This window comes from Culex quinquefasciatus, chromosome 3 (genome assembly GCF_015732765.1).
Source record: "Culex quinquefasciatus strain JHB chromosome 3, VPISU_Cqui_1.0_pri_paternal, whole genome shotgun sequence".
NCBI classification, from domain to species: Eukaryota; Metazoa; Arthropoda; class Insecta; order Diptera; family Culicidae; genus Culex; species Culex quinquefasciatus.
This window is the reverse complement of record NC_051863.1, coordinates 132,413,654-132,438,507: the sequence shown is the minus strand read 5'-3', so window position 1 is coordinate 132,438,507 and position 24,854 is coordinate 132,413,654. Positions and strand designations below refer to the sequence as shown.

Here is a 24,854-nt window from a genome sequence, read left to right as displayed (position 1 = left end):
CAGGAGAGTACCTTCACCGTGGACCGAAACCGGGAACGAAATTGAGGTTAGAGTCGTGAGTCGAGCCGCTGTCAACTGCTGGACATTGGCGCCTCGGACATCCAAATGGGGCGGCATGACTTCAAAGACTGTGGGGAGAGGGCCCAACGGCGTTTGAATATCTGCGTTTTTTTTTATTTTTATAATTATTAACCGATAACATATGCGCGGTCTAACCAACACCCGGTGTAATTGAGCAAACAGCTGGGTAGTTCTCAGGAAAATGTAAGTCGATTAACTTTAGTAAAAAGTATATGTCTATTTTGCAACACAGAAGGTATTGTTTCGATTCGTAATATTTTAAGTCAACCGTTGTGAATTTACCCAAAGTCGAAGAAATGTTTTATTTTTCGATTTCCACAGACTTTTTCCCTTGAGAAATGGAGCGAGATCGTGCAGTGGCGACTAATTCCAGAAAGATTCCGTCCAAAGTCCTATCTTTTTGGGACGCCCGAGAAGCGTGTCATGCAATCTGTCCAATAAGAGTGATCAGAGAGGCGACACTTGGCACGACCTCTGGGTGACAAGACAGCAGAATGGACGGTGGTGCGAAACTACCACAAATCAGAGCTGCGCGCCTTGTTATCGTACGGTTAATAAGTGCAAAGTCACGAGGGTCCAATTGCGGTTACCCGTGAGCAGATTTGTGTCATTTCTCGATTCCAATTTCTCATGTGCTTAAGGGGTGAGAGGGTTTTTGGAATTCGTGGGAACAATGTGAAACACCCGGTTGAGGCAAAAGTTTTCTCGTTTGTTTGATTTTGTCCCAATTAGCATGATGGAGCTAAGTGATTTCAGTTGGACAGTGTCCAAGCTGTTATTTAGATCATGCGGAAGTATGTGATTCCTTTGTGGACCATCATTCAGTGAGGTACTCCTGGATTTTAACTCCTGAAAAGTGCTTAAAAAGTGCAAAAATGCCTCAGGGCAAGAAAAAGAGGCGGTCCTCACCAGCAGGATCGGCAGATTTGAAGAAGCTAAAGAATGCCGAAGCGCTACCTGCAAAGCCAGGCAGTTTGAGCAAGGACGCTCAAAATTCGTCTGGAAACCAGTTCGCTACCCTCCCTGTGGACGTGAGCGAGAAGGAAGAATTTGAACGACGGGAAAAGTTGCCACCCATTTTTGTGAAAACATCGTCATCGGATTCGGTGCGAAAGTGGCTGACCGGATTTATCAAATCTGGTGCTTTACGAGCTTCCATTCGCTTGTGTGCTGATGGACTCAAAATTCTGCTACCTACTAGAAAGGATTACAACTACGTTCGGGATTTCCTGAACAACACCAAGATTGAATACTACAGCCATGACGATCCAGGTAAACGCCCCATGAAACAGGTCCTCCGAGGCCTGTACGACATGGATGTGAGTGTGCTGAAAGAAGAGCTCAAAACTCTTAAGTTGAACGTAATCGAAGTCTTCAAGATGACGAGACACAACAAGGACATCAAGTATCGTGATCAACTGTACCTGGTTCATCTCGAGAAAGGATCGACATCGCCGTCTGAGCTGAAAGCAGTTCGGGCAATTTTCAACATCATCGTGACTTGGGAACGTTATCGTCCAGTGCACCGTGACGTGACACAATGTTCGAACTGCTTGCAGTTTGGACATGGTGGAAGGAACTGTTTCATCAAGAGTCGTTGTGCAACCTGCGGAGGTGAGCACAAAACACAAGCTTGCGAAACAATCAACGAGATCATCGAAGCGAAATGCTTCAATTGCGGCGGCGACCATTCTACCAAGAATCGGAGCTGCCCAAAACGTGCTGAGTTTGTAAAAATTCGGCAGCAAGCGACGACGAGGCACCAACCAAATCGTCGCAAAACACCACCAGCATACACGGACGTGGAATTTCCTGCTTTGGCGTCACCAGGAGCAGGATCTACTCGAGTGGTTCCAAATCTGCAGCCATTGCCGTTGAATCAGCGGCAAAGAGTTGCAGAGCATACAACACCTCCAGGCTTCAGTCAGCAACCGAGGGAAAACCAACCAACATCAACGGGTGAAGGCAGTAGTGACCTGTTTTCACCACAAGAACTTCTGAACATATTCATCGAGATGACAACAACACTGCGTGGTTGCAAAACTCGCCAGGAACAAGTAAGAACGCTTGGAGCATTCATCTTAAAATACAGTTCGTAGTTTACTCGTTCTAGTGATTTTGAATATTTCAATGGATTTATTTTATTAGTTTTAAGTTAGGATTAGTTGTTAAAGTGATTTTTTTTCTTTTTTACCCAAATGTATTCAATTCAATGCAATAATGTAAAACAATTTGAAGCAAATAAATAAATATGATCAGTTAATAATCAAACGAAAAATACAACAAAGATGAAGAGCATTAGGCCATACCACTTATCATGTAAAAGAAATGTAATTATTATAAGAGAGTTCAATAAAGACATATTTAATTTCAATTTTAAAAAAAATGCGGAAGTATGTTGAGTTTATTTGCTTGTGAACAAATGAGGACAACACAAGTTTCCTTTAACTTCAACATTGCTGAAGATACCAAATCGATTAGAAAATCAATTTTCAAGATTTTCGAATATTTTTATACCATTTTGAAAAAAAATGTAAATATGTAACTATTTCCAGAATGCACTTTCCCCCAGTGCTCAATCAGCTAATAAAGTAGTGTTTTTTTGTGTTTCCTTTCGTCCACTTGAGTCAACAGCGCTCGATAGCACACACCTCCACTCCAAAACAGGAAAATGGCTCAATCGAAGCACTTGTGAGCAGCAGCAGCTCTATCGAATGGGGCACTTCCACTCCCCCCGAGAGCTCAATCGTCGATCTATCGGCAACAGCATCATGAGTAAAACAGCAGAACTTGCACACTCTCTCTCTCTGTTGGTGTTTCTGCACGAGTGCATAAAGTAAATCGGTAATTGAATTCTCAATTGAACTGGATGGAATCGCGCCCCGGAAACAAAGCGACCCCCAACTTCCCCATAAAGGGACGAGAGTTTGCAGTAAATAACTCCTGTTTATAGTTTTTAATTGAATTGAAACCTCGGATAATGGATGCACAAACAGAGGCAATGGTGCGTGTGCGCGATCTAATAGATTAAAAAACAATGAGTAGAAAAAATGTAAATTAATTTACAAATAGCCATACTGAAAGGAAGCCATCACAAGGATGATCAGATTGCCCTCAATTCAGATAATTTTACCCTTGTGAATTTTCATGATTCAAGCTAGTTTACCTTCCAATTTCCAATAAAACACATCAAATTATTTTTATCCATTTTAGCAACGAAGCCATTTTAATTTTCAGTCGAATTTTGCAACCAATCAGTCGGCGCATATTTAGTATATCCCTTTCAAATTCTTCGAACTAATCCGCGCTGGAGTGGAAAACCTAATTTGTTTCTATGCAATCAACGAGGTTTTCCCCTTTTCCTGGGAGTTGCATCAAATGCATTACACTGTACGGGACCAACCCGGTTATATAATCCTCATTTTGTTGCAAATCCATCTCGCTGGTTTGCATAGTAAGAAAAAAAGTAACATTTTTTGATTATTTGGATAGATTTGAATAAACTTCCAAAATCCAGCTTTTCGCGAAACCCCAGAATTTTTTTTAAGTGTAAATCAATGTCAATTATACTTCTGGTAGGGTGGTTCTCGAAAGCGTTCAATTTTACAAATCCTGAAAATTTTCAACTGTTAATTTTGACAAATTTCAAGCAAAAAAGTACACAATTTTCAAAAATAAAAACTAGCGTCACTTGTCTAGTTTTTTTTGTTGAACATTAATACAATACAAAGTTTCAAAAGTTTAAATTCGATCGTCTGCAAAAAAAAATCTGGAAACGGAAAATTGTGCCAAATTGCATTTAATTCGACGTTGAAATGTTTAAATATACCGATTAATCTAGATTTATTGTTATATGCTGCCCATGTTCGCATAAATGTCCCATATGCAAAAACAGCAAGCTGAGAAAAACGCATTTAAAGTTTGTTCCATACATAAGGCTACGTGTAAAGTTTTCACGAAAAAACTGGATTTCCTCATGATTTCTAGAACAAAGTACTGGATGTTATAGGCTCTTTTGAAAGAGCACACGATTTTGAACCAAACTGCATCAATAACTCGAAATCGATGAAAATTCATATGGGACATTTATGCGATCAGGGGCAGTATGGTGATATGGTGATGGTGGAAAAATCATTAAAAATTACATTACGGACAAACACGTTACTTTGACAGCTCAAGGATTTGATCATATTTCCATTTATTAGCCTTTTTCACAATGCAAATCGGTAAGAAAGGCATTCGATAGGGTGTTAATTCTGGAATTGGTTTCATTTTAAAATTACACTGTAAAAATGATGGTAATATTCATCAGGGAATTATGACAGATTTTGTGTCAAAAAAATGTGTTATATTACATCACAAACTAGTGAATTCTGGTGAATTTTGACGAGGTTTAAATTTTTATACATTTTTTAATGTAAAATTACTCAAAAAAGGTAATATTCATCCAACCAAATTTTCAACCGTCCAAAATTCAACTTTTTTTTTGCTAAATGTCTTCAATAATTTTCGAAGAAATTTGATCAACACTCTGGAACACTCTGTACTTAGTTTGATTTTACGAATTTTTGCACCAACATGAATCGGCATATGCCGGATGTACCCTTCTTGAAAGTCCTGAAAAAGATTTAGATCTCAATTAAATGTGTCTCAAAAGTTATATAATTTAATGAAGAAACTTCAAGGAGACAAGCTTAACGACGAATTTCTTAACTTTACAAAGAAAGAGGGGAATCGTTATCAAAAGTATCAACACGTGAAGGGAACAATTCTGAAAAACTTGTAGTAGGACTTTTGTGAAAATATTGTAAACGAACACAGCAAAAAATCCGATGGTAAAATCGCATGCAAAATCACCTTCGTCAAAATAAACACTTAATACAATTTTTGCAAACACAAAAAAAAGTTGCAACCGACGGGATTCAAACCCAGCACCAACAGTAAGGACTGGCGCCTTAGCCCACTCGGTCATCAGACCGATGAAATGCTGTAAGGATAAACGCATATATGAGCTTGACATTTCGGTCAAGTAGGTTTCCCATACTGATGGCCTACATATTTCAGAGTGTAAAATCACATAAAATTGCATAAAATAATGCAATGTTTATTTTACACCCAGGCCTTTTACACGCAGCTGAATTACTACTTTTTTAGCTGTGAAGCAAATATTAAATCGTTGCATAAACAATCAAAATTAGAAAAAAAAAATGCTTTAATTTCGTGACATCCTAACACAGCATTCTTGGGAGTTAAAAAAATAGAGTTTAATATTTTGTCCCAACTTTCCAAAAATTCATAAATAAAATATTTTCACAAATTTGTTTATAAAAGTAATGTTTAAATTTTAATACATTGGACAATTACTGAAAACTATTGATTTATAATCCGCACATTTAATGTTTTTCACAACATCTTTGATATTTTTTCAAACATTTCAGTTTCTTTATCGTTAGCCCGTCTTTTGGTTAAAAAACTGTATCAAACAGAATTGAAAAAATAATAATCAAAATCGCCATAGATATTTTGGCTTAACTTAAGTAACTTCGCTTTTGAAACTGCATTCAAGTTTTGTAGGTTAACCTTTTATAACCCGACCTCACTTCTAGGTGGGCATCGATGTTAGAAATTACCAATAAACCTTAAATAGATTTTCAGGCTATTTTTTTTAAAAGACAAGTGGTTTTTTTGACGTAGACTTACGTCTTTGTCGAAGGTACTGGGGTGTCATTCCAAAAAACCCGGGCCGAAGGCCCTGGATTACTGCGTCATCCGTCAAACGCTTATATCTTCCTTCCCTCTAATCGAATCGACACGATTTATGTGCCATTCGATTCGAAAATTATTCAGCAATTTGCTATAAAACTTTCATTATTGGCAAAATAGTTTAACTATTGAAACAATTGAATGTTTTAAAATGTTTTCAAAATGCAGAGATTTTGCAAGCAAAATGAGCGCTTCCCACTCACGGACGGGAATGTCAAGTACCTATTTTGAGGGGAAAATCATCCGAGCAACGCGACCGAGTGTCGGTCGCGAAAAAGGAGGGGAAGTAGCGGGCCGAAATCATACATAAGAAAGTGCGCCAGTCTCCAGAAAATCATTCACGTCTCAGACGTCGGACCGGCAGCAGCAGCAGCAGCAGGAAAGCTCAGCCCAGAGCAGCAGCAGCAGGAGAGAGACCAGAGCAGCAGCAGGAAAGCTCAGCCCAGAGCAGCAGCAGCAGGAGAGAGACCAGAGCAGCAGCAGCAGGAGAGAGGGACCAGAACTGGAAAAGAAGTGCGCATCGCCTTCTCGTCGTCACCGTCAGCCAGTTGCCTCTCGATGGCCGGACCGTTAAGATCTTTCGTGGTTGCTGTGGTTCGGAGGTGCTTCAATCCCCATCCCTCGTCCCACCCGGGACGAGGCATCAACAAGATGAGGCGCGCGCCTGCTGCCTTCCGCCGAAAAGCCTCTCGTGGGTCACGCCTTGGTTGTTAAACAATCGGGACATCCAACTAGCTCGTCGCATTCGCGGCGAGCGCTTCTGAAAGATTTACGTCTCATCAAATTCTAGTGTTGAAAGAGTTGCCCTCGTCCCACCCGGGCGAATGGTTCTGGGTTCGATTCCCATCTGCTCCCAACGAGAAAGTTAAGAACATAGAAATTTGAAATGATGAATATGAACGAAAAATCAAAGTCGCTCTAGGCGGGGTTCGATCCCCCGTCCTTTGGATTGGTAAGCAAAAATGCTAACCACTAGGCCATGACGACTTGGTGAGCGTGGACTGGAATTAGGAATACTGTTACAGAGAGCGAGTTGTGGCGCTATAACCACGGCAAATAGTGTCCAGGGCATTCGTGAAAATACAATGTCCCATCCCAGAGGGTCCCGGAGTACCAAACCTTCTTAGCATGGTGCTCCCAACGAATACAACCAAATCTCGGAGCGTATGGTGGTGTGTCCCCACGCTTCTTCCTCCCCTGTCGATTCAGAATTGTGTTGTTGTTCGAACACTCAGTGCTCAAACTCAACCCAATTACGAGTCATCTCTGCGATACGGCTTTACGCAGTAGGCCTGGCCGCTTTAACGCTTGTGATGTTTCAATGCATTCTAATGCAATGGCGCACTACAAATGTTAATAAATGACAAGAAGAGTGCTAGGCGTCATCTAACCTAAGTAGAGCGTCCAATTTCCCGTCCCGGGAAAAAAATTCCCGGGAATTCCCGGGATTTCCCGAAAAAAAATATTTCCCGTTTCCCGGGAAATTTGTAAATTTCCCGGGAATTCCCGAAATCTACCAAAAGTATACAATTTCGTAATTTTTTGGCACATTTTTTTGAAATAAACAAAATGGTGAAAGAACTCAACTCACTGATAAGTTCAATAAGAACAGTGAATTTAATTGAACAATTTACTGATCTTATTCGTCGAAAAATTTCATTTCAAAATTTTGATCTTATGGAATGAAAATAAAATATTTTAATTTTGGTAAGTTTTTTAAACAAGAATTGGAAAATTTAAACTTGAAAATAAAGTACCCCATGATCCAAAATCAAAATTGAGCTTCTTCTACGTTTTTGTTTACCACGACCAAATTGGATGAAAATTGAATTTGTATCATTAAATGTCTTAAAGAGGGTTGTGCTAGAAAATCAGGTTAATTTGTTTAAAAGTATTCGAGAAATTACAGTTTCAAGTTGAAAATTTTATAGAGCACTAGGTTTAAATATGAAACTACTAAACAACTGATTTGCAATAAAATTTCTTTCAACCGGAGTTATTTGAATCATTGAACAATCCTTGAAAACTACTTCGGTGCTTAATAAATGCAAATATGTTTCAAAAACTCGCTCCAAATATTTGAAAACATTGAAAACAAGCATGAAAAATTGTATTTCTAGATAAAAAGAAGATTTTTAAGATAATTCAATGCTTATATATTTATTCATGAGCTCAAACCAGAAAGATTTGCTCTGGAAAATATATTTGTCATGAGAAACAAATTTTCTGCATTATTTGTTTTCATTTCTGCCTAGTTATCAATATTTTTTTTACTCTCTCTTATAACCTCTCATGGTCACAGAGACAAACTTAAAAGCAAATTTATGGTTTTAGAGCATGGATGCATTTTACTCACTGTCAAGGTCATGGCATCAATTGATCCTCACACTTATTTTAACCATTACTATTGCTAATCTATACAATTTTGTTGCAAAATAATAATCAGAACCATGAACAGATCAATTTTCGAAAAAAATCAAATTTCCCGGGAATTCCCGGGATTTCCCGGGAAATTTGTTGAAAATTTCCCGTTTCCCGGGAATTTTGTAACCCCGGGAAATTGGACGCTCTAAACCTAAGGCACTCTCCAGGATCCCTTCGAAAGATTGGCTGCGCTAGGGTCTGATTAGATTAGATTAGATTAGGAAAACCCACATGTCCACATATCTAAATTTTACGTAAGTCTACGCCATTCCGGTTATGTCTGTGACATAACTACTTTGACTTTTTGTAGAACAAAAGTTGCTCAAAATGACCTCTGAATACGAAACAAAATTAAAATTACTTGCATTACTTGTTAAACTTGCAGCTGTTACTAGACATTAAAAAGATATAAATACAAATATCAAGATTTGGCAAATAATAAAACAATAGAAAGATAGTACCAAATTTTGCGAAATTTGGCAAATTTTGTCAGCGGATCACGAACAAACATAATTGTTTTCGTATTTTTTTTATTTTCTAGTTTTAAACATCAAATTCGAGTTCTTCGATCTCATTTCAGTCAAACTTGAATGATTGATTACCTGTAAAACTCAAAAATGCATTTTATCATCGCCATTTTGGATTTTAAATATTCTGAATCACTTTAGAGTAGTTTAAGGGTCATACGAAAGCTCAACAATCAAAAATAAGACAACGAAAAAAAAATCGATTATTCAAAGTGAAATTTTGCCAAGGCCTTCGGATAATCGAGTCTGGACTGTATAGCCTGGTTGACCGTAATGAACCATTTTCAAAATTTCAAGCTGATTAAATTTTATTTACTTATTTTTATTGGTTTTATGATGGAGTAAAAAATAAAAAAAAAAATCATGGAACCCAGGTGCGAAACTTTCGATGTTTTTGTTAGAAATCATAAAAATTAAATATTTCCATCCTCCTACTAAAATAAGTCCACCCTAGAAATCAAACTAATGCCGGGCCGCAGATGCAACACTTATTACTCGTAAAACCCCCGGAGAAAGAGATTACTTTCGTACTTCCAGAGAGGAAGAGACAACCAGCCAGATGCCTTCACCGGCGGCTGGGTGGAAAATGGCTCGGGAAAGTTGAGTGGGTGGGTGGCTCAAGTTTGAGTTAGCTTCATTTTGTAATCAATCTAGGCTGCTACCAAAACGGGAAAGATGATGGAAATATGGAGTTGATTTTTTTGCAAGGCTAGCGTTAAAAAAAAAAATTAGTGATGTTTAAATAGTTACACTGCTTTTATTCTGATGACTGAAACTACTCAGGGAAATTACTATTTGACAAGGTAGCATTCCCTTATTTGCGGAAAAAACTTGTCAAGTTATGAATGTTTACAAGAAAGACTTGATTATTTAAAAAAAACAGAACCGTTTAACGATGCTCGGAAAACTAACAGACAAAGTTTCACTGTCCAATGCAGAGAACCTAAGGAAGCTTAAAAATAAATCATCCACGAGACCAGTGCCGCTGCTGCTTCGAGAGAGCGAAATGATAAAAAATGTTGGAAAAACGAAGTAGCAGCAAAAAAAAAGTGCTCCATGCAGCGGCACGAACAAATTGAAAAATTGCATTTTATGTTGGCCACGCCGGCAAGTGCAACTCTGTTCCTGGAGTCAGAGTGGAAGTGCAGTGGATTCAGCAGAGCTTTAAACAAATATTAACAAATAGAGCGAATTTCGTTTCACACAATTTGCATAATTGGCTTTGCGTTTGCTCCCCACAATTTTCCCATGCAAGGTTAGGGGGTGGCGGCGGCGGTGGTGCCTCCCTTTTTTTTTGTAGGTGTGAATTTGTGCCAGTACCACTTTGTAAAATCAACGATACGATTTTTGCCCCTTTTTTGCTGCTGCAACTGCTGCTGCATGTTTAAACGCGTTTATGTAAATCTGGCGCTAGATGTTGTGTGTGTTTTCCCAGGCGAACATTTCGGGAGCAAACTATGTGCGAATGATACAAATGCTAATTAATTTAACCTGCAAAGTAGTGCTACATTGTGGAATCAAAGCGGGAACGATTTTATGTTTCTGAAATGTTGCGGGAAAAATTAAATTGATATGAATTGGTACGGTAAAGCACCTTTTTTTCAATTTCAGTGCTCAGTTTTCAATCCAACTTAACCCTCTTATGACCGATTTTTTTACGAAAATTTTAATTTAAATTTTAAAATTAAAATTTTCGAAAAAAAATCGGACGCAAGAGGGTCATTTTGAGTAATTTTTGTTCAACGAAAAACTTAACTTCTCTTGTTTTATGTTTATCTTGCTTGATTTTTTGTCATTTTATTTGCACATATCATTTTCACTTTCACTTTATTTTTATTGCATATATTATTTTCACTTTCACTAAAAGTTATTCTATTTCTTTACCAAGCATTTAACAAAAAAAAATTCCCAAGGGTATTCTAATCGAGGCGAATGCATTGGGCCACGCCCATTTTTCTAATATCGGCTTAGTTCTTTTTTCTTCCAACACTCTGTCGAGTGTTGCCATTTGCGCTGACAGTTCAAACGAACACTCATGAAAAGTGGCATTTATAGGGAAAGTTTCCTGGCATCGCTGGCTGTGCTGCTGGTGGTGTTGACGGCCAGCCTTTGTTCTTTGCCTTCGTCTCTCGCTCGGTTTTCTTCAGCCTTCGATTGGAATGCAAAGTGAAAATTGAAACGTCAAACGACTTGGCGCGTTTGTTTTTTGATGGCGCTTGCTAATTTATTACATTTTTCGGGATTATTCTTCAAGTGAGTGCCTTACTAATGATCAAAAGAACATGTTGCCGGTAGTTGGAAGCAATTTCATATCTTAAGCGCCGTGAAAAAGTAAGCGAAAGTGAAAAGTTAATTTTGGCGATATTCATTAAGCGTTTGAGGGATTCTCGCGTGTGTCACTGTGTGTGCCAACAAAATGATGAGAAGTGGTCTCGCAAAATACAAATTATGATCAAAAGTGCATTAAATGTGATCTTTTTGGCCAGTAAGTGGCATACATTTGCGTGCTTACTCGAGGCGGTGCTGTTGCTGGTAAGTTTATAGCCCAAATAGTATTTTTGGAGCTTTAATCGAGCATCAAACTCTCCATATGACGAAGATAGGTGTTTGATTGGAAAGGGTAGATTTCCCCTAGCTTATAGAAAAAATTTGTGAAAAATACATCCAAAGTTGCTCACAGAAAATTTTTTTTTTTTTAAACATTGGCAAAGTCATACGAAACGAGTCACAATTTTTCTTAAATTATAAGAGTTTTTTCTTTCCAATGCTTTTCAAAGATCAAAAATTGGTTGAAAATTTGATGTTTGGTGAAATTTTAGATCGAAAGGCTGGGTTGGGTTGTAGAGGGTTAAGATATTTGTTCAATGTTTATACCCGTATTTAAATAAATAAGTAGAAAAATACAATATTGTTAAAAAAAGGGAAAACCCAACTAATGCAACTTTTTTTGAATATTAGATGATGAATAAAAAAAGTAAATTTTAACGATAATTTAAAATTTTCTAAAAAAAATTCGAAATTAGAAAGTTAAGAAAAGTTAAAGAATACTTTGATTAAAAACTAACTTAATCCATCTAAGTGGTTGGTGCCTTCCTCACTCTTTACCAACTGTTGGTGTTTCGATGGATTAAGATACAAATTTCGATGGGTTAAGACTCAAATTTTATCTAGTTTTTCTTAAAATCCGCCAAATAAAAGTACACAAATATCATTAAGTGGTCATAACTCGACACAGGGTTGCCAGATCTTTAATGTTTTGGACTCGTTGAAAAGGTTTTATGGTTACCCAACCAACGGTGGGTTGGATGATGGATTCGGATACAGTTTTAATACATTTAAGTGAGATCCGGCCTCAAAAAAGTACAAAAATATCACTTAAGTGGTCATAACTCGAGACAGGGTTGCCAGATCTTCAATATTTGAGACTCGTTGGAAAGGTCATGCAGATAAATACAAAAACACATTTTTATACATAACTTTTGGACTACATATCGAGGCTTTATTAAAATCAATAGGTACGTATGGGACCTTAAACCAAATCGAATGCAACTGGTTTGACCAAAATCGGTTCAGCCAGTGCTGAGAAAACTCAGTGAGAATTTTGGTCACATACAAACACACATACACACACATACACACACATACACACACATACACACACAGACATTTGTTCAGTTTTCGGTTCTGAGTCGATAGGTATACATGAAGGTGGGTCTACGAGCTTGCTGTGAAAAGTTCATTTTTAGAGCAGGATTATAGCCTTGCCTCAGAGAGGAAGGCAAAAAAGGTTTTTTTTTAATTTTGGATTTTTTATTTGTTTTAGGGTACTAAATTTGTTAAACTTTTTTTTCGAGCCTAATATTTGTAAACAATTGTTTTAATGACTTTTGAAATGTTATAATTATTAAAAAAAAATATCCTTGTTGGGAAAGCTGAAAATTACACAAGTTTTATTTTTTTACATTGGGAATCGATTCAAAAGTTTCCAAGATCTTGTAATTTGAAAAATTGGTTTCGGTTGGCTGACTTTGAGAAAAACTTCTTTTTCACAAAATTTAAACTTTCAGAGACTGTCCAATCAACTAAGTCTTAAAAAGAACAATTTTGGTAAATTTTTTCAGCACCTTGAAAATATTTTTTGGAGGGTTACCTTTAATAAATTAAAAGTGCTAAATAAATAACTTATTTTAGAAATTTTCACCTTTATGCCTCTAATTTGAAAAGAGGGGAAATTAAGATTTAAAAGTATTTGATGAAAAATTTGTTTTAACATAAAAAAATAATATTTTTTGGAGGGTTGCCTTTAATAAATTTAAAATGCTAAATAAATAACTTATTTTAGAAATCTTCACCTTTAAGCCTCTAATTTGAAAAGAGGGGAAATTAAGATAAAAAAGTTTTTGATGGCAAATTTGTTTTAACATCAAAAATCAATTTAAAATATTTTATTTTTTATTTAAAAAAAATCATCATCTTTTTTAGACTATTTCTCTGGTACCAGTTATTGCATCATTCTAAACTAGTTTTCAAATGCTATTTTTAGTACTCTGAAACAAATAAGAAACTTTTGACATGGACATGCACAAAGATTCATCCAAAATAAAAAAAAAATGAATTTAAAATCTCGATTAACGAAATTCAAGAGAATTATTCTGTTGAAAAATGCTTTGAATAAAAACAAGTTCAAGATCTATTTTTCCAAGATTTTTCCAATTAGGGCCGTTGCAAATATTAAAAAAAAAACGTTTATGTTGTCCTCTCCTTTAAAATCGACCCGAAAATCAAGAGGCAAAACTTTTTTTTTTTTTTTTTTTCAAAAAACTTGAAGTTTTAATGGAAATAGAGAGCTAAACATTTGGATTTTTTTTTCATATGGATTTTTGCGTTGCTGTACATTGGAATTTCATAAAAATTCAAAACATTTTTAAACAAGCCCAAACATGATAAATATGATTATCAATGCAGAAAAATGCATTTTAGATTGTTTTCCGTTGATTAGACTTCTCTTTTCATGGAAATTTTGAAGTTTTTGGAAAAATATTTTTTTTTCCTTTGTTTTCAGACCAATTTTGAAGACCACCCCCGAAGGTGGGGGCGACATAAACTTAGAAAAATATTTGCAACGGCCTTATCAACTAAAAATGATTGAGCTTTTGAATAGTAATTTATGCAACAAGTTGCTAAAAGAAGATTTTTTCAGCACTATTCGTAAATTTATCCAACGAGGTTCACCGAGTGCTGAAAAAAATAAACAAGTTTTGCAAACGAATTCCATACATCCTTTTTTGCAATACCGGAATGGAATTTTAAGTCAAATGACCATGGATTTAGTCAACCCACCGTTAAAATCAAAACAATGTCGAAAAGGATAACTTAAAACAAGTGCTGAAAAGGCAGATTTTTTAGCATCCATTTCAGTGCTAAAAAGAAGAATATTTCAGCATTTGTTTTGAAAAAGGATAATCGCAACCAATAAAAAATTTTATTTCCTGTTATATGTTTTGCACTCTTTCAATTTTTGAAAATGTTTTGAAGGGGGTAGACTAAATCTTTTAAAAGTTGCACTGGCATTTTTGTTGAATTAATCTAAATTTTCAAAATTGCATACTTTCCCAAACATGACAAAACCAAATTACCAACCCAGCTAAATTTAGCATCACACCCAACTTGAGTGGCATTTTGTCACGCAAGGTCCACACATTACAAGGTCGGCTACCCAAACACAAGGGAAACTGCGTGGAAATCCCCCCCAAGTCACGAAACTTTCGGACAAAACGCCGTAAATTAACTCGCAATCGAAACTTGATCCTGTGTCCAGTGGCAACCAACTTTACCTTGAACTTCACAGACTTCATGAGTGGATTCGCATTACGTGGAACTCGAAAAACGAAACTATTGGCACTACGCCCCCCGGGGCATGGCCTTCCTCTAACGTGGGATTTCTGCTCCAGCGCCTCTGACGAGACAGGAGAAACCGGGACCGACGTTTTACTTCACCATCCGATAGAAGCTCAGTGGATAAGGCGGGAATCGAACCCGCGTCTCATAGCATCATCGGGATCGGCAGCCGAAGCCGCTACCCCTGCGCCACGAGACCCACCTTTGCGTGGAACTCATTTCCACTGAATCACGATGATTTTTGAATGGTCTCGCAAGAGGTTACACTTTTTTGCGGGGCTCGTTCTATTACACAATTTTTCATATTGCTCCACAGAGTTACACCCTCGAAAAGTTCAGCTCGCGGGGATTATTACGCGTTTTCGGTGGAAAATTGCGGGATATTGACTTTTCACTCGACTGGAAGCGCAAAACGGCGAGGCCCCTCAAATTTGTGGTGGTTTAATTGCGATTCGCTCACTATCGTGCTGCGGTCATTCGGCAAGAACCGAGTTCTAATTTCAACGGGTTTTCGGGCATTTGGAAAATGTGCTAACGGCCAGCACCGAGATTACCATATCGCGGATTGGTTTATGATAATTGATCGAGAGCGATAAAACCCGAAATGACCGCGCAAAGGGATGTCGCCGATGCAGTATAGTTGGCAAAATGTCACACTGATTTGTAGCAGGAATTATTCAAAACTAGTTTGAAATTGCCTTTTTGGGTCAATGTATTCCAATGAAAAGTCACAATAAACGTTAAATTGGTCGTGCCCAATCAGCCCTTTCCAGGAACACTTAACTTTTCACTATCGGCGTCAATTTTATCCTTTTTTTGTCGTGGGACAATTTTAGGGGCCATCCATGAATGATGCAACTTTTTTCAATGTTGTAAAGATCGCACTTTTTAGCTCAATTTCTACAAATTTTACTCAGAAATTTTAGAGACTCCACGTCATTTAGGGACGACCCCTCGCTAGCGATATGTTGTCGCGATAAATTCCCCTCCTCCCCACGCTTTCGATTCGATGCGTTCGACAGGTATAATTGTTAAACAGATAAATATTATTTTTCCATCTGTGGGAAGCATTCGAGCGTGGGCAGTGTGAGTGTTTGCAAATTTGCAGCAAAAAGCCTTTTGTTGTAATGTTTGAAAATTGCCCATAATAGGTGCAAATAATGTGCGTGCTATCAGCACGGTTTTCAATTGAGTAAACTTTAACAAAGCGTTGAATGGAGTGGGAAATATGCTCGTTTTTTTCTCTTTCACTGCATTAATTTAGATTAATTTAATCAACTTCAGATTTATCAAGGGTGGATGTAATGTGTAGCTTAATTCAACATAAGTTCAGTGATTGGATTGATGTTGTTTTCAAAAAAGGTTTTAAGTATCATGAATGCTTCCCAAGCAAAACGCTTGTTTAAATGTTTTACAGAATTGAAGAAAAAACTGTAGACAATCTAAACTATTTTTAATGACATATTATTTTGGGAAAAAACTGACAAATCCTAAAAATAGTCCAAATCCAATGGAAAAAAAAAACTTTTGAAAGAATTTTGGTGGAATGCCTTATACGAGAAACTTGGCCAATGTTTCGAAAACTTAGATTTTTGACAACCTTGATCATTTTTTGTCAAAATTTTTATTGTCTTAAGCATGGCTTAATTTTTTTTAACACAATTTAAAAAAACGGAACTCAGCGGCATATTTTTTGCCCGTACTGCTCTACACAGAAAAAAATGTGAATTTTCTCGACTAGGAAAAGATAAATCACATGTAAACTCAGTTGATGTAAACTTGAGATTCGACGTAAACGGTAGAATCACACGAAAAGTCATGTTTTTACGTATAATTTGTTGCAAATTTACATCAAATTGCATTAAAATTTTAATGTTTAATGACGTGCAAAGTGTTACATCATGATTTATGTAACATTCGGAAATATTTTTTTGTGTTTATGGCTCAAAAGTTGCGGCTTTTTGTCCCCTAAAATATATCAACAAATATAAAAAAATACTGATTTTGGGAAATTATTTATTGTTAAAAAAAATTTAAAAATCGGCAAAATTACGATTTTCTGAATAGTTCTCATCCACAACTAAAACTTTGCCGAAAACACCAAAGCGATCACAAAATTCTTCCAAAAGATATAGATTTTCGAATATTTGCCCTTTTTGTATGGAAAGCTGCCAAAATTATATGGAGCTTTTTATAAAAAAAAAACAAAAACAAATATTTTTTTATCGCGACATTTGTTAAGTTTTTTTTTGAAACGGTCCAATAAATAAAATGTCGAGTTTTTGCTTTTTGGGTGTTTTTGAAACCGCCTTGAGTCAGGGGTATTTAAGAACACCCAAAAGGCAAAAACTGAAAATTTAGTTTATTGGACCTCTTAAAAAAAAACTCCAGATTTGTCTTGTAATTAGAAAATTTTGGTTTTTTGTAAAATTGTTATAAAGAAGTTTGTTCTTTTTTTTAATTCGATTTGTTACCTGAAAAAATAGAAAATAAATGGAATACTGCGAATTTTCACTTTTCATTCCGGGCATTACTAATATTTTTCCAAGTTTTTGTCTCACTCCCTTCAAAACTTCCTCTAAAACTCAGGAGGAAATTTTTGCCACACCTTTTTTTTATTATTTTTTTATTAAAATATGGGACCAATAGAAATCTAATTTTAATATATTTGGCAATGTTTTTTTTATTTTAAATATTTTTTTATAAAATATATTGAATTGATACAATTTTTTTATGAATTCTTTATTTTGTAATCTTTTGACAGTGGATTAATTTTAATGACAGTGGTTCAAGAATTCATTGTGTAAACAAATATAAAAAATCAAATATCAGGCCATAGTCTCAACATTTGACTGAAAAAAGAGTTTTTAAAATGCATTTTACACTAGTTCAGTTGATTTGCACTCATTAGTTTTAAAAAAATGTAAAATTTGATGAAAACAATTTTTTTTGCAAAAAAAAAAATTTGCGGTAACAAACATCGAAATATTTTAAAAAATCCAAAGATTTTTTAATAAACCCAAACATGCTAAAAGTTAGTCTCTTCGTTAACGTTTTAAAGTTTTTTGAAAAAAATAAAGTTTTGCCCCCTGAAAACTTTACATGAAATTTAAAGTTTATTTTCTCAAGACTCGGACAGTTCTTTTGTTGTTAAAATGTGTTTAATTTTTATTCTACTTTTCCCACAAAAGATGAGGTAAAATGTTATCATTCAAGAGAAAAAAATACCTCTTCATTTGCCAAAATACACTTTTGAACACTTTGCAAAACGATTTAATCGAATTAGATTTTCCTAGCTAAAATAATATGGTTGCCCTAAACAACTACTCAATACAATTATTTATAACTCAATAACATGAGTTTTCACCTAAAATCAAAAATGGGAATAAGATAAAATTTTCAAAATGTGAAAGAAAGCTTTTCCTGTGGAATGCATTTTTTTAAACAAAAATTGAGGTAAAATTACATTGAAAATAAGTAAACTTACGCTATCAAATTTAACAACATCTTGCAGGGTTGTTACGGGAAAGTCGAAAAAAAATCCGCGCCATATCCGCGCCGACCGAAACCTCAATCCGCGCGAAATCCGCGTCATATAAAAAAATTGGGACCAACATTCAAGAAATGTTATTTCCAAAGAAAAAAACTAATACAGAAAGTATTTTATTAAAAATATAAAACTCGTTTTATGTTTGAAGGAATGAAAGCAAACAATCCTTTTAAAAAATACCTCAAGAGACATCAAGAAAAGTGTCACAAAAAAAATTGACTAATATAAACAAAATAGAAAATTATAAACCAATATAAACAAAATTTAAAAATTTAATAAATGAAATTTAACTTAAAAAATATAAGCTCAAAAAACCAAAATCTAAAATTTTAATATGATTAAATATTAGATTTCGAAATTCTAAAAATTCAAAATCCATGAATTGTAATACAGATTGTATTCCAAATTTCTCACTAAAATTTCATTCCGAAACAAATTGCATTTCCAATATTTGAAATATTTTCTTCAAAAAATTTAAGAATTTAAGAATTTAAGAATTTAAGAATTTAAGAATTTAAGAATTTAAGAATTTAAGAATTTAAGAATTTAAGAATTTAAGAATTTCAGAATTTAAGAATTTAAGAATTTAAGAATTTAAGAATTTAAGAATTTAAGAATTTAAGAATTTAAGAATTTAAGAATTTAAGAATTTAAGAATTTAAGAATTTAAGAATTTAAGAATTTAAGAATTTAAGAATTTAAGAATTTAAGAATTTAAGAATTTAAGAATTTAAGAATTTAAGAATTTAAGAATTTAAGAATTTAAGAATTTAAGAATTTAAGAATTTAAGAATTTAAGAATTTAAGAATTTAAGAATTTAAGAATTTAAGAATTTAAGAATTTAAGAATTTAAGAATTTAAGAATTTAAGAATTTAAGAATTTAAGAATTTAAGAATTTAAGAATTTAAGAATTTAAGAATTTAAGAATTTAAGAATTTAAGAATTTAAGAATTTAAGAATTTAAGAATTTAAGAATTTAAGAATTTAAGAATTTAAGAATTTAAGAATTTAAGAATTTAAGAATTTAAGAATTTAAGAATTAAGAATTTAAGAATTTAAGAATTTAAGAATTTAAGAATTTAAGAATTTAAGAATTTAAGAATTTAAGAATTTAAGAATTTAAGAATTTAAGAATTTAAGAATTTAAGAATTTAAGAATTTAAGAATTTAAGAATTTAAGAATTTAAGAATTTAAGAATTTAAGAATTTAAGAATTTAAGAATTTAAGAATTTAAGAATTTAAGAATTTAAGAATTTAAGAATTTAAGAATTTAAGAATTTAAGAATTTAAGAATTTAAGAATTTAAGAATTTAAGAATTTAAGAATTTAAGAATTTAAGAATTTAAGAATTTAAGAATTTAAGAATTTAAGAATTTAAGAAATTAAGAATTTAAGAATTTAAGAATTTAAGAATTTAAGAATTTAAGAATTTAAGAATTTAAGAATTTAAGAATTTAAGAATTTAAGAATTTAAGAATTTAAGAATTTAAGAATTTAAGAATTTAAGAATTTAAGAATTTAAGAATTTAAGAATTTAAGAATTTAAGAATTTAAGAATTTAAGAATTTAAGAATTTAAATTTTATTTGAGATTATTGAGATTTCCGTTTTTTTTGTTTGCAAAATAGTTTTATTTTTTTTTTGTTTTCAAATTTTGATTTTTTAATTTTGTTTTTTTTTAATTTGCATTTTACTTTAAATTTTGAATTTATGATTTTTTAGGTTTTTGGAGTTTCGGAATTTTTAAATTACGATTTTAGAAATTCGATTTTTTTTAATCTGATTTTTTTTTTTAAACTATTAAAATATATTAAAAATCGAATTTTTGAAATTTGAATTTTGAATGATGGAACATTAATTTTTGAATGTTCTGATCTTTTTATTTTTCGCCAAGAATGTTTAAATTTAGAAAAATATTTCTACGGGTAAATCCCATCTAAAATTCGAAGGCAAATTGAATTTATCCACTATAAAATTAAAAATAAATAAGGTTAAAAAAACATTACTCAAAAGAAATTACACATTCAGAGCCGGATATATAAAGAAATGAGTTAAGTGTAGTAATAATTTTATTTAAGAAATTCTCAACCATACATTTAAAAAATAATCTCTACATAATCTTCATCTTAATTTTTCGACGGTTCGTATTGAGAAAATACAAACAAACATTTTCAGAAAAAAAACTATTAATAAGAAATTGGAATTGCACTCAATGGAAAAAAACAAATTCTCGTTATTCTTGATATTATTTTTCTTAATAACTTGAGAGTAATTCTATCTATTTATCTATTTATTCATCAAAATTGCCATCCGCGCGAAATCCTCGCCTGAGCAAGATTAGTCAGCAAATCCGCGCCAAATCCGCGCTATCCGCGCGAAACGCGCCATCCGCGCGATCCGCGCCGTCCGTAACAACCCTGTCTTGTAACAATGTTAAAAATCAAACAAAACCTAAAAAAGGCGAAAAAACAAGTTCAACTTACGTTTTCATGCTTGAAGAAGCACAGCATCTTGAGCTCGCGAAACACCCGCTTCGATGACACGAGCGACTGGAACACGTTTGGCAGTTTCTTGAGTGCGACCCGCCGCCCATCGCGCGGATCTGTGACAGCCCTGTTGGGAGGAAAAGCAAGAAAGAAACGAGTTAGTGAAATGACAATCGATACACTGTTATAAACTTGATACTGAATTTTGAGTAATTTTTTTTATGTATTTAAAAAAACCTGATGTAAATTTACACAGTTTGTATGTAAAATTAAAAAATATTTTTCTGCAGTGTTCCCAGCCCGGAGAAAGAAGCAACCGGAAGCCCCCAGCCAGGGTTGTCTAATTTGATCGGAAAAACGTGATTCGTGTGCGTCACAATTTGTATTGCGTTTATAATTAATTGTATCCACGCGAAATAAGGAGGAGAAGGAGGTAATCCAAGGTGACGGTCGTCGTCGTCGTCGTCATCGATTCCATGGAAGAATTATTCACGACTGGAACGTGAGTGGAATTCCAACCTCTTTTCTTCTATTGGAACAAACGAAGAAATGAGATGTCTCTTTCTTCTTGTTCAAAATATTCTTCCCAGCATATCGAGAGGGGAAACGAAAACATTAATTCAAATGTCGCTTCAGAGGGCGCCGCCTGCGCGCATTGACGGAGAAATGTGAATCTATTTAATTTGAAATTAACTTTTTAATAATGCAGTGTTGCCAGCAGTCCACCTCCCCGTGCATCTCCGTAGTGAAAAACTGAAATTAAAAAAAAAGGAAAACACGATTGGAGTCACGACCTGTCTCGGGTGCAATCGAGGGGAGAGCACCGTCTGGAATTGGATGACGGTTCCCGAAGGGGGTTGTACGGAATGTTATGCGATTTGAAGAGTGCAATGTGCACGATATGTCGCGTTCTTGCTTTTACGAGTTAACTCTAGCTTGATTGAGAGTGACTGGGGGTGGTGGGAGGTGCAAGGTGAGCTCTGGAATGTAAATCGATGGTTATACGATCATGGAAAAATGCTGAATACACAGAAAAAAAACAATTCCTGTAATCGTGAATTGGAATTTGAGAACCATGAAGGAATTTATTCATGAGTATGGAGCATTTTTACTACAAACGTGAATATCTAGAGTTTTTTTTAATAGGTCCTATAAACATATGAAAGACAATAGTTTATAGGTCCTTTTAAAACAAAAAACTCTAGATATATTCCTTCGTGGTTCTCAAATTCATGAACACAATTCACGATTTCTAGAATTGACTTTTCCGAGTATATGGTAAAATAATGGAGAAGTGCTGCTTTTAGAGAATTCTTCAGAATATTTGTTGAAAGTGAACTTAAATTTAAAAAAAAACTAGTTTATATTTGTATACAGAAAAAAAAAATCATGGTAATTATACATCTGGGAAGGGGTTCATCTTTGATGTAAAAAAATTGTAATTTGTTACCTCTAAAAATGTGTAATTTTTCCGCTTTCCTGCCGTAATGTCACTTTTTCAGTCTATATTGAGGTAAAATAACATCTTAAAAGGGGTAATATTCAACATATCAGAATTACACCTTCCAAATTTACACTTTTTTTTATGTGTAACAAATATTCCATCAATGAGCCTCACAGAAAAATGGTAATATTACATCGGGAAATGCTGACAAATTTGGTGTTGGACATAAATGTGTTATATTACCTCTAAAAATATGTTATTTACATTGTTTATTGTGTAATTTTATACTTCTACAAAAATTTAAGTTAAATTATGTTGATTTTTTTTATTTACCTGAGCCATAATTTCATTTAAAATTTTGTAAATTTGTTAATTTTCCCAGCTTGAAAAAAAAAATGTTTTCAAGGTTTATCAACACAGTAAAAAATTGTGTAAATTTGGAAGGTGCAATTTTAACAAAAACTCTGTTTTGAACTTTGGAAATCACTTAATTAAATTTGAAATGTCCGCAAATTGAAAAAATATATAATATATAGTTATTTTTATTTCTGTTAATCTGGAATAAGTAAATTACACATAAAAGATGTAAATTTACAAAACAAATACTAATTTTTTCTGACATAAAATCTTTTCCGACACAAAAGTTCATTTCACTATTTAGAATAGAATTTTTCAGATTAGTAATATATATTCAATCTAGTAATATTACATCATAAAAGAGGAGGCAAAATTACATCAGAGTCAAGGTAATCTTACATAATCAAATTCAGCATTTTTTTTTACTGTGGCGTATACATGAAGGTTGTAATATTTTCAATTCCTCCTGTTTTTTTTCGAAATAATTATAAAAATGAGAGCGATGTTTGAAAAAGAAAGAAATAAATAATTTTCATGATTAACTTTAGACATTTTTGTGTGTTAACAAAGTTTAACAAACATGATAAAATTCGAGCAGATATTGAATTACTTAAAATGTGAACGTTATTTTATTAAAGGATGTATTCGAGAAAAAATGTTTTCAAAAGGTATATGAGCGATTCTCCCCGAATTCCGGAAATGGATTTTATTTGTATTTTTTTAATTTGGCTCAAACGCTCAAACTTTTTAGGGGCTTTTCTTGTGACCAAAAAATCCATTTGGTTTCATTGGTTCACGCATACAAGTCTCCATTAGGGTGACAAAAAATTGATTGTAGGGACTTTATTTCACAAAAATCAATTTAACAAAACCCATATTTATCTTATTTTTTTGTGATATATTTTTTAAGGACATCAACCCGCAACTTTTGAGCCATAGAGAAGGATAGGAAAAATATAAATTTCACCCAAAAATTAGTTTGGCTGCTGATTTTAATGTAAAATTTAAAATACAATCGAAATGTTAACTTCAGACATTTTGTAAAAGGACGCACATTTGAAGACATGACCAGTTCAAGCATGATTTAAGTTTTTGATTTTTTTTTTAAATAGTGCTCATGAGTGACCATTTTTTTAGTAATATTACATAAAAAATGTGTAAAAATAAAATAAATGAAAATTCACTAAAATCTGATGAAAATTCGCCAGTTCCAGATTCCTGTCATCATTCCCTGATGAATATTACCACCTTTTTTCTTTGTACGTTACAAAATGCAGTCAAAAATCATAAATCAGAGGAAATTTTTTCAAAAAGTTGCGGAATTTGTCCCTGAAAACATATGAAAAAAATTCTAAAATATATATGTTTTGAACTTGATTTTATGATAAAATAAAATTTATTCAAAACTCGGCAAAAATCTAGTCCTCATCAAAACCAACCACGTTGCCAAAAACACCAAACCGATCAGAATCACAGCAAAAAAAAAATTGAATTTTGGAATGTTGAAAGTTTGGTAGGTTGAATAATACCTCTTTTTTGAGTTATATTACCTAAAACATGCGTAAAATTGGGAACCTGATGAATATTCATCATTTTCCGATGTAATATTACACATTTTTTTTCGACACGAAATCTGTCCTGATGAATATTACCAATATTTTTTTTCTATGAATTTCTTAAAAAAAAATACAAATTTTCTAGCAGAGTTATTGAGGTTTTAGATGTGTTTGAGCACATTAGCCATTTTTGTAAATTAAGTCAACATCATAGCCTTGTAAGCCAACCTAAATTTACCACACAAATAAGGAACCACATTTTTCCAGGAATTTCCTTGGAATCGACTTTCCTTGGTAAAGCAGGTTGGTTCTCCGGTGATCCTGAAAGACCAAAACCACATTCGATGTAAATTGTTGCGGTAACAGCAGCAGCAGCTGGTCAGTCAGAACAATTTGACAAGCGGGCACTATTTCCGAGCACCAAAAACGAAAAATGGAACGCACATGGTCCAATTACCAATGGCAAACCCCGGCTCTGGGTTGGGTTCCAGGACCTAAAAAAGAACCCACAAAAACATCGAGCAATTTGCACTAAATGGTTAGCTCGTTTGCCGAACCCTTTGAACTGCAGTGGATTTGCTGTAGCATTGCGTGTAATTTGCCGATGAGTCGGCGATGACAGATGGATCGACACATGGAAAGTTCTCCTTTTTTGTCGGGCGTTTGAAATCCAATTTGACGGGAGCCGTCGAATTCAGCTGCCCTACAACGCAAACCGGAACACGGCTGGTAATTTTGAAATTTCAATTACAATAAATCAAAGCTC

The 24,854-nt window shown here is 33.9% G+C and overlaps 1 protein-coding gene across 3 annotated transcripts in view; it reads right to left on the bottom strand.

The window, feature by feature from the left end:
* The window catches only part of LOC6036547 (serine/threonine-protein kinase NLK), a 205,517-nt gene that overhangs the window by 35,340 nt on the left and 145,323 nt on the right, over window positions 1-24,854 (bottom strand). For all 3 annotated transcript variants that reach the window (XM_038261602.1, XM_038261600.1, XM_038261601.1), the window contains exon 3: window positions 20,729-20,858. In XM_038261602.1, the coding sequence (XP_038117530.1) occupies window positions 20,729-20,858 (130 nt within the window). The remainder of the gene's footprint in view (window positions 1-20,728; window positions 20,859-24,854) is intronic.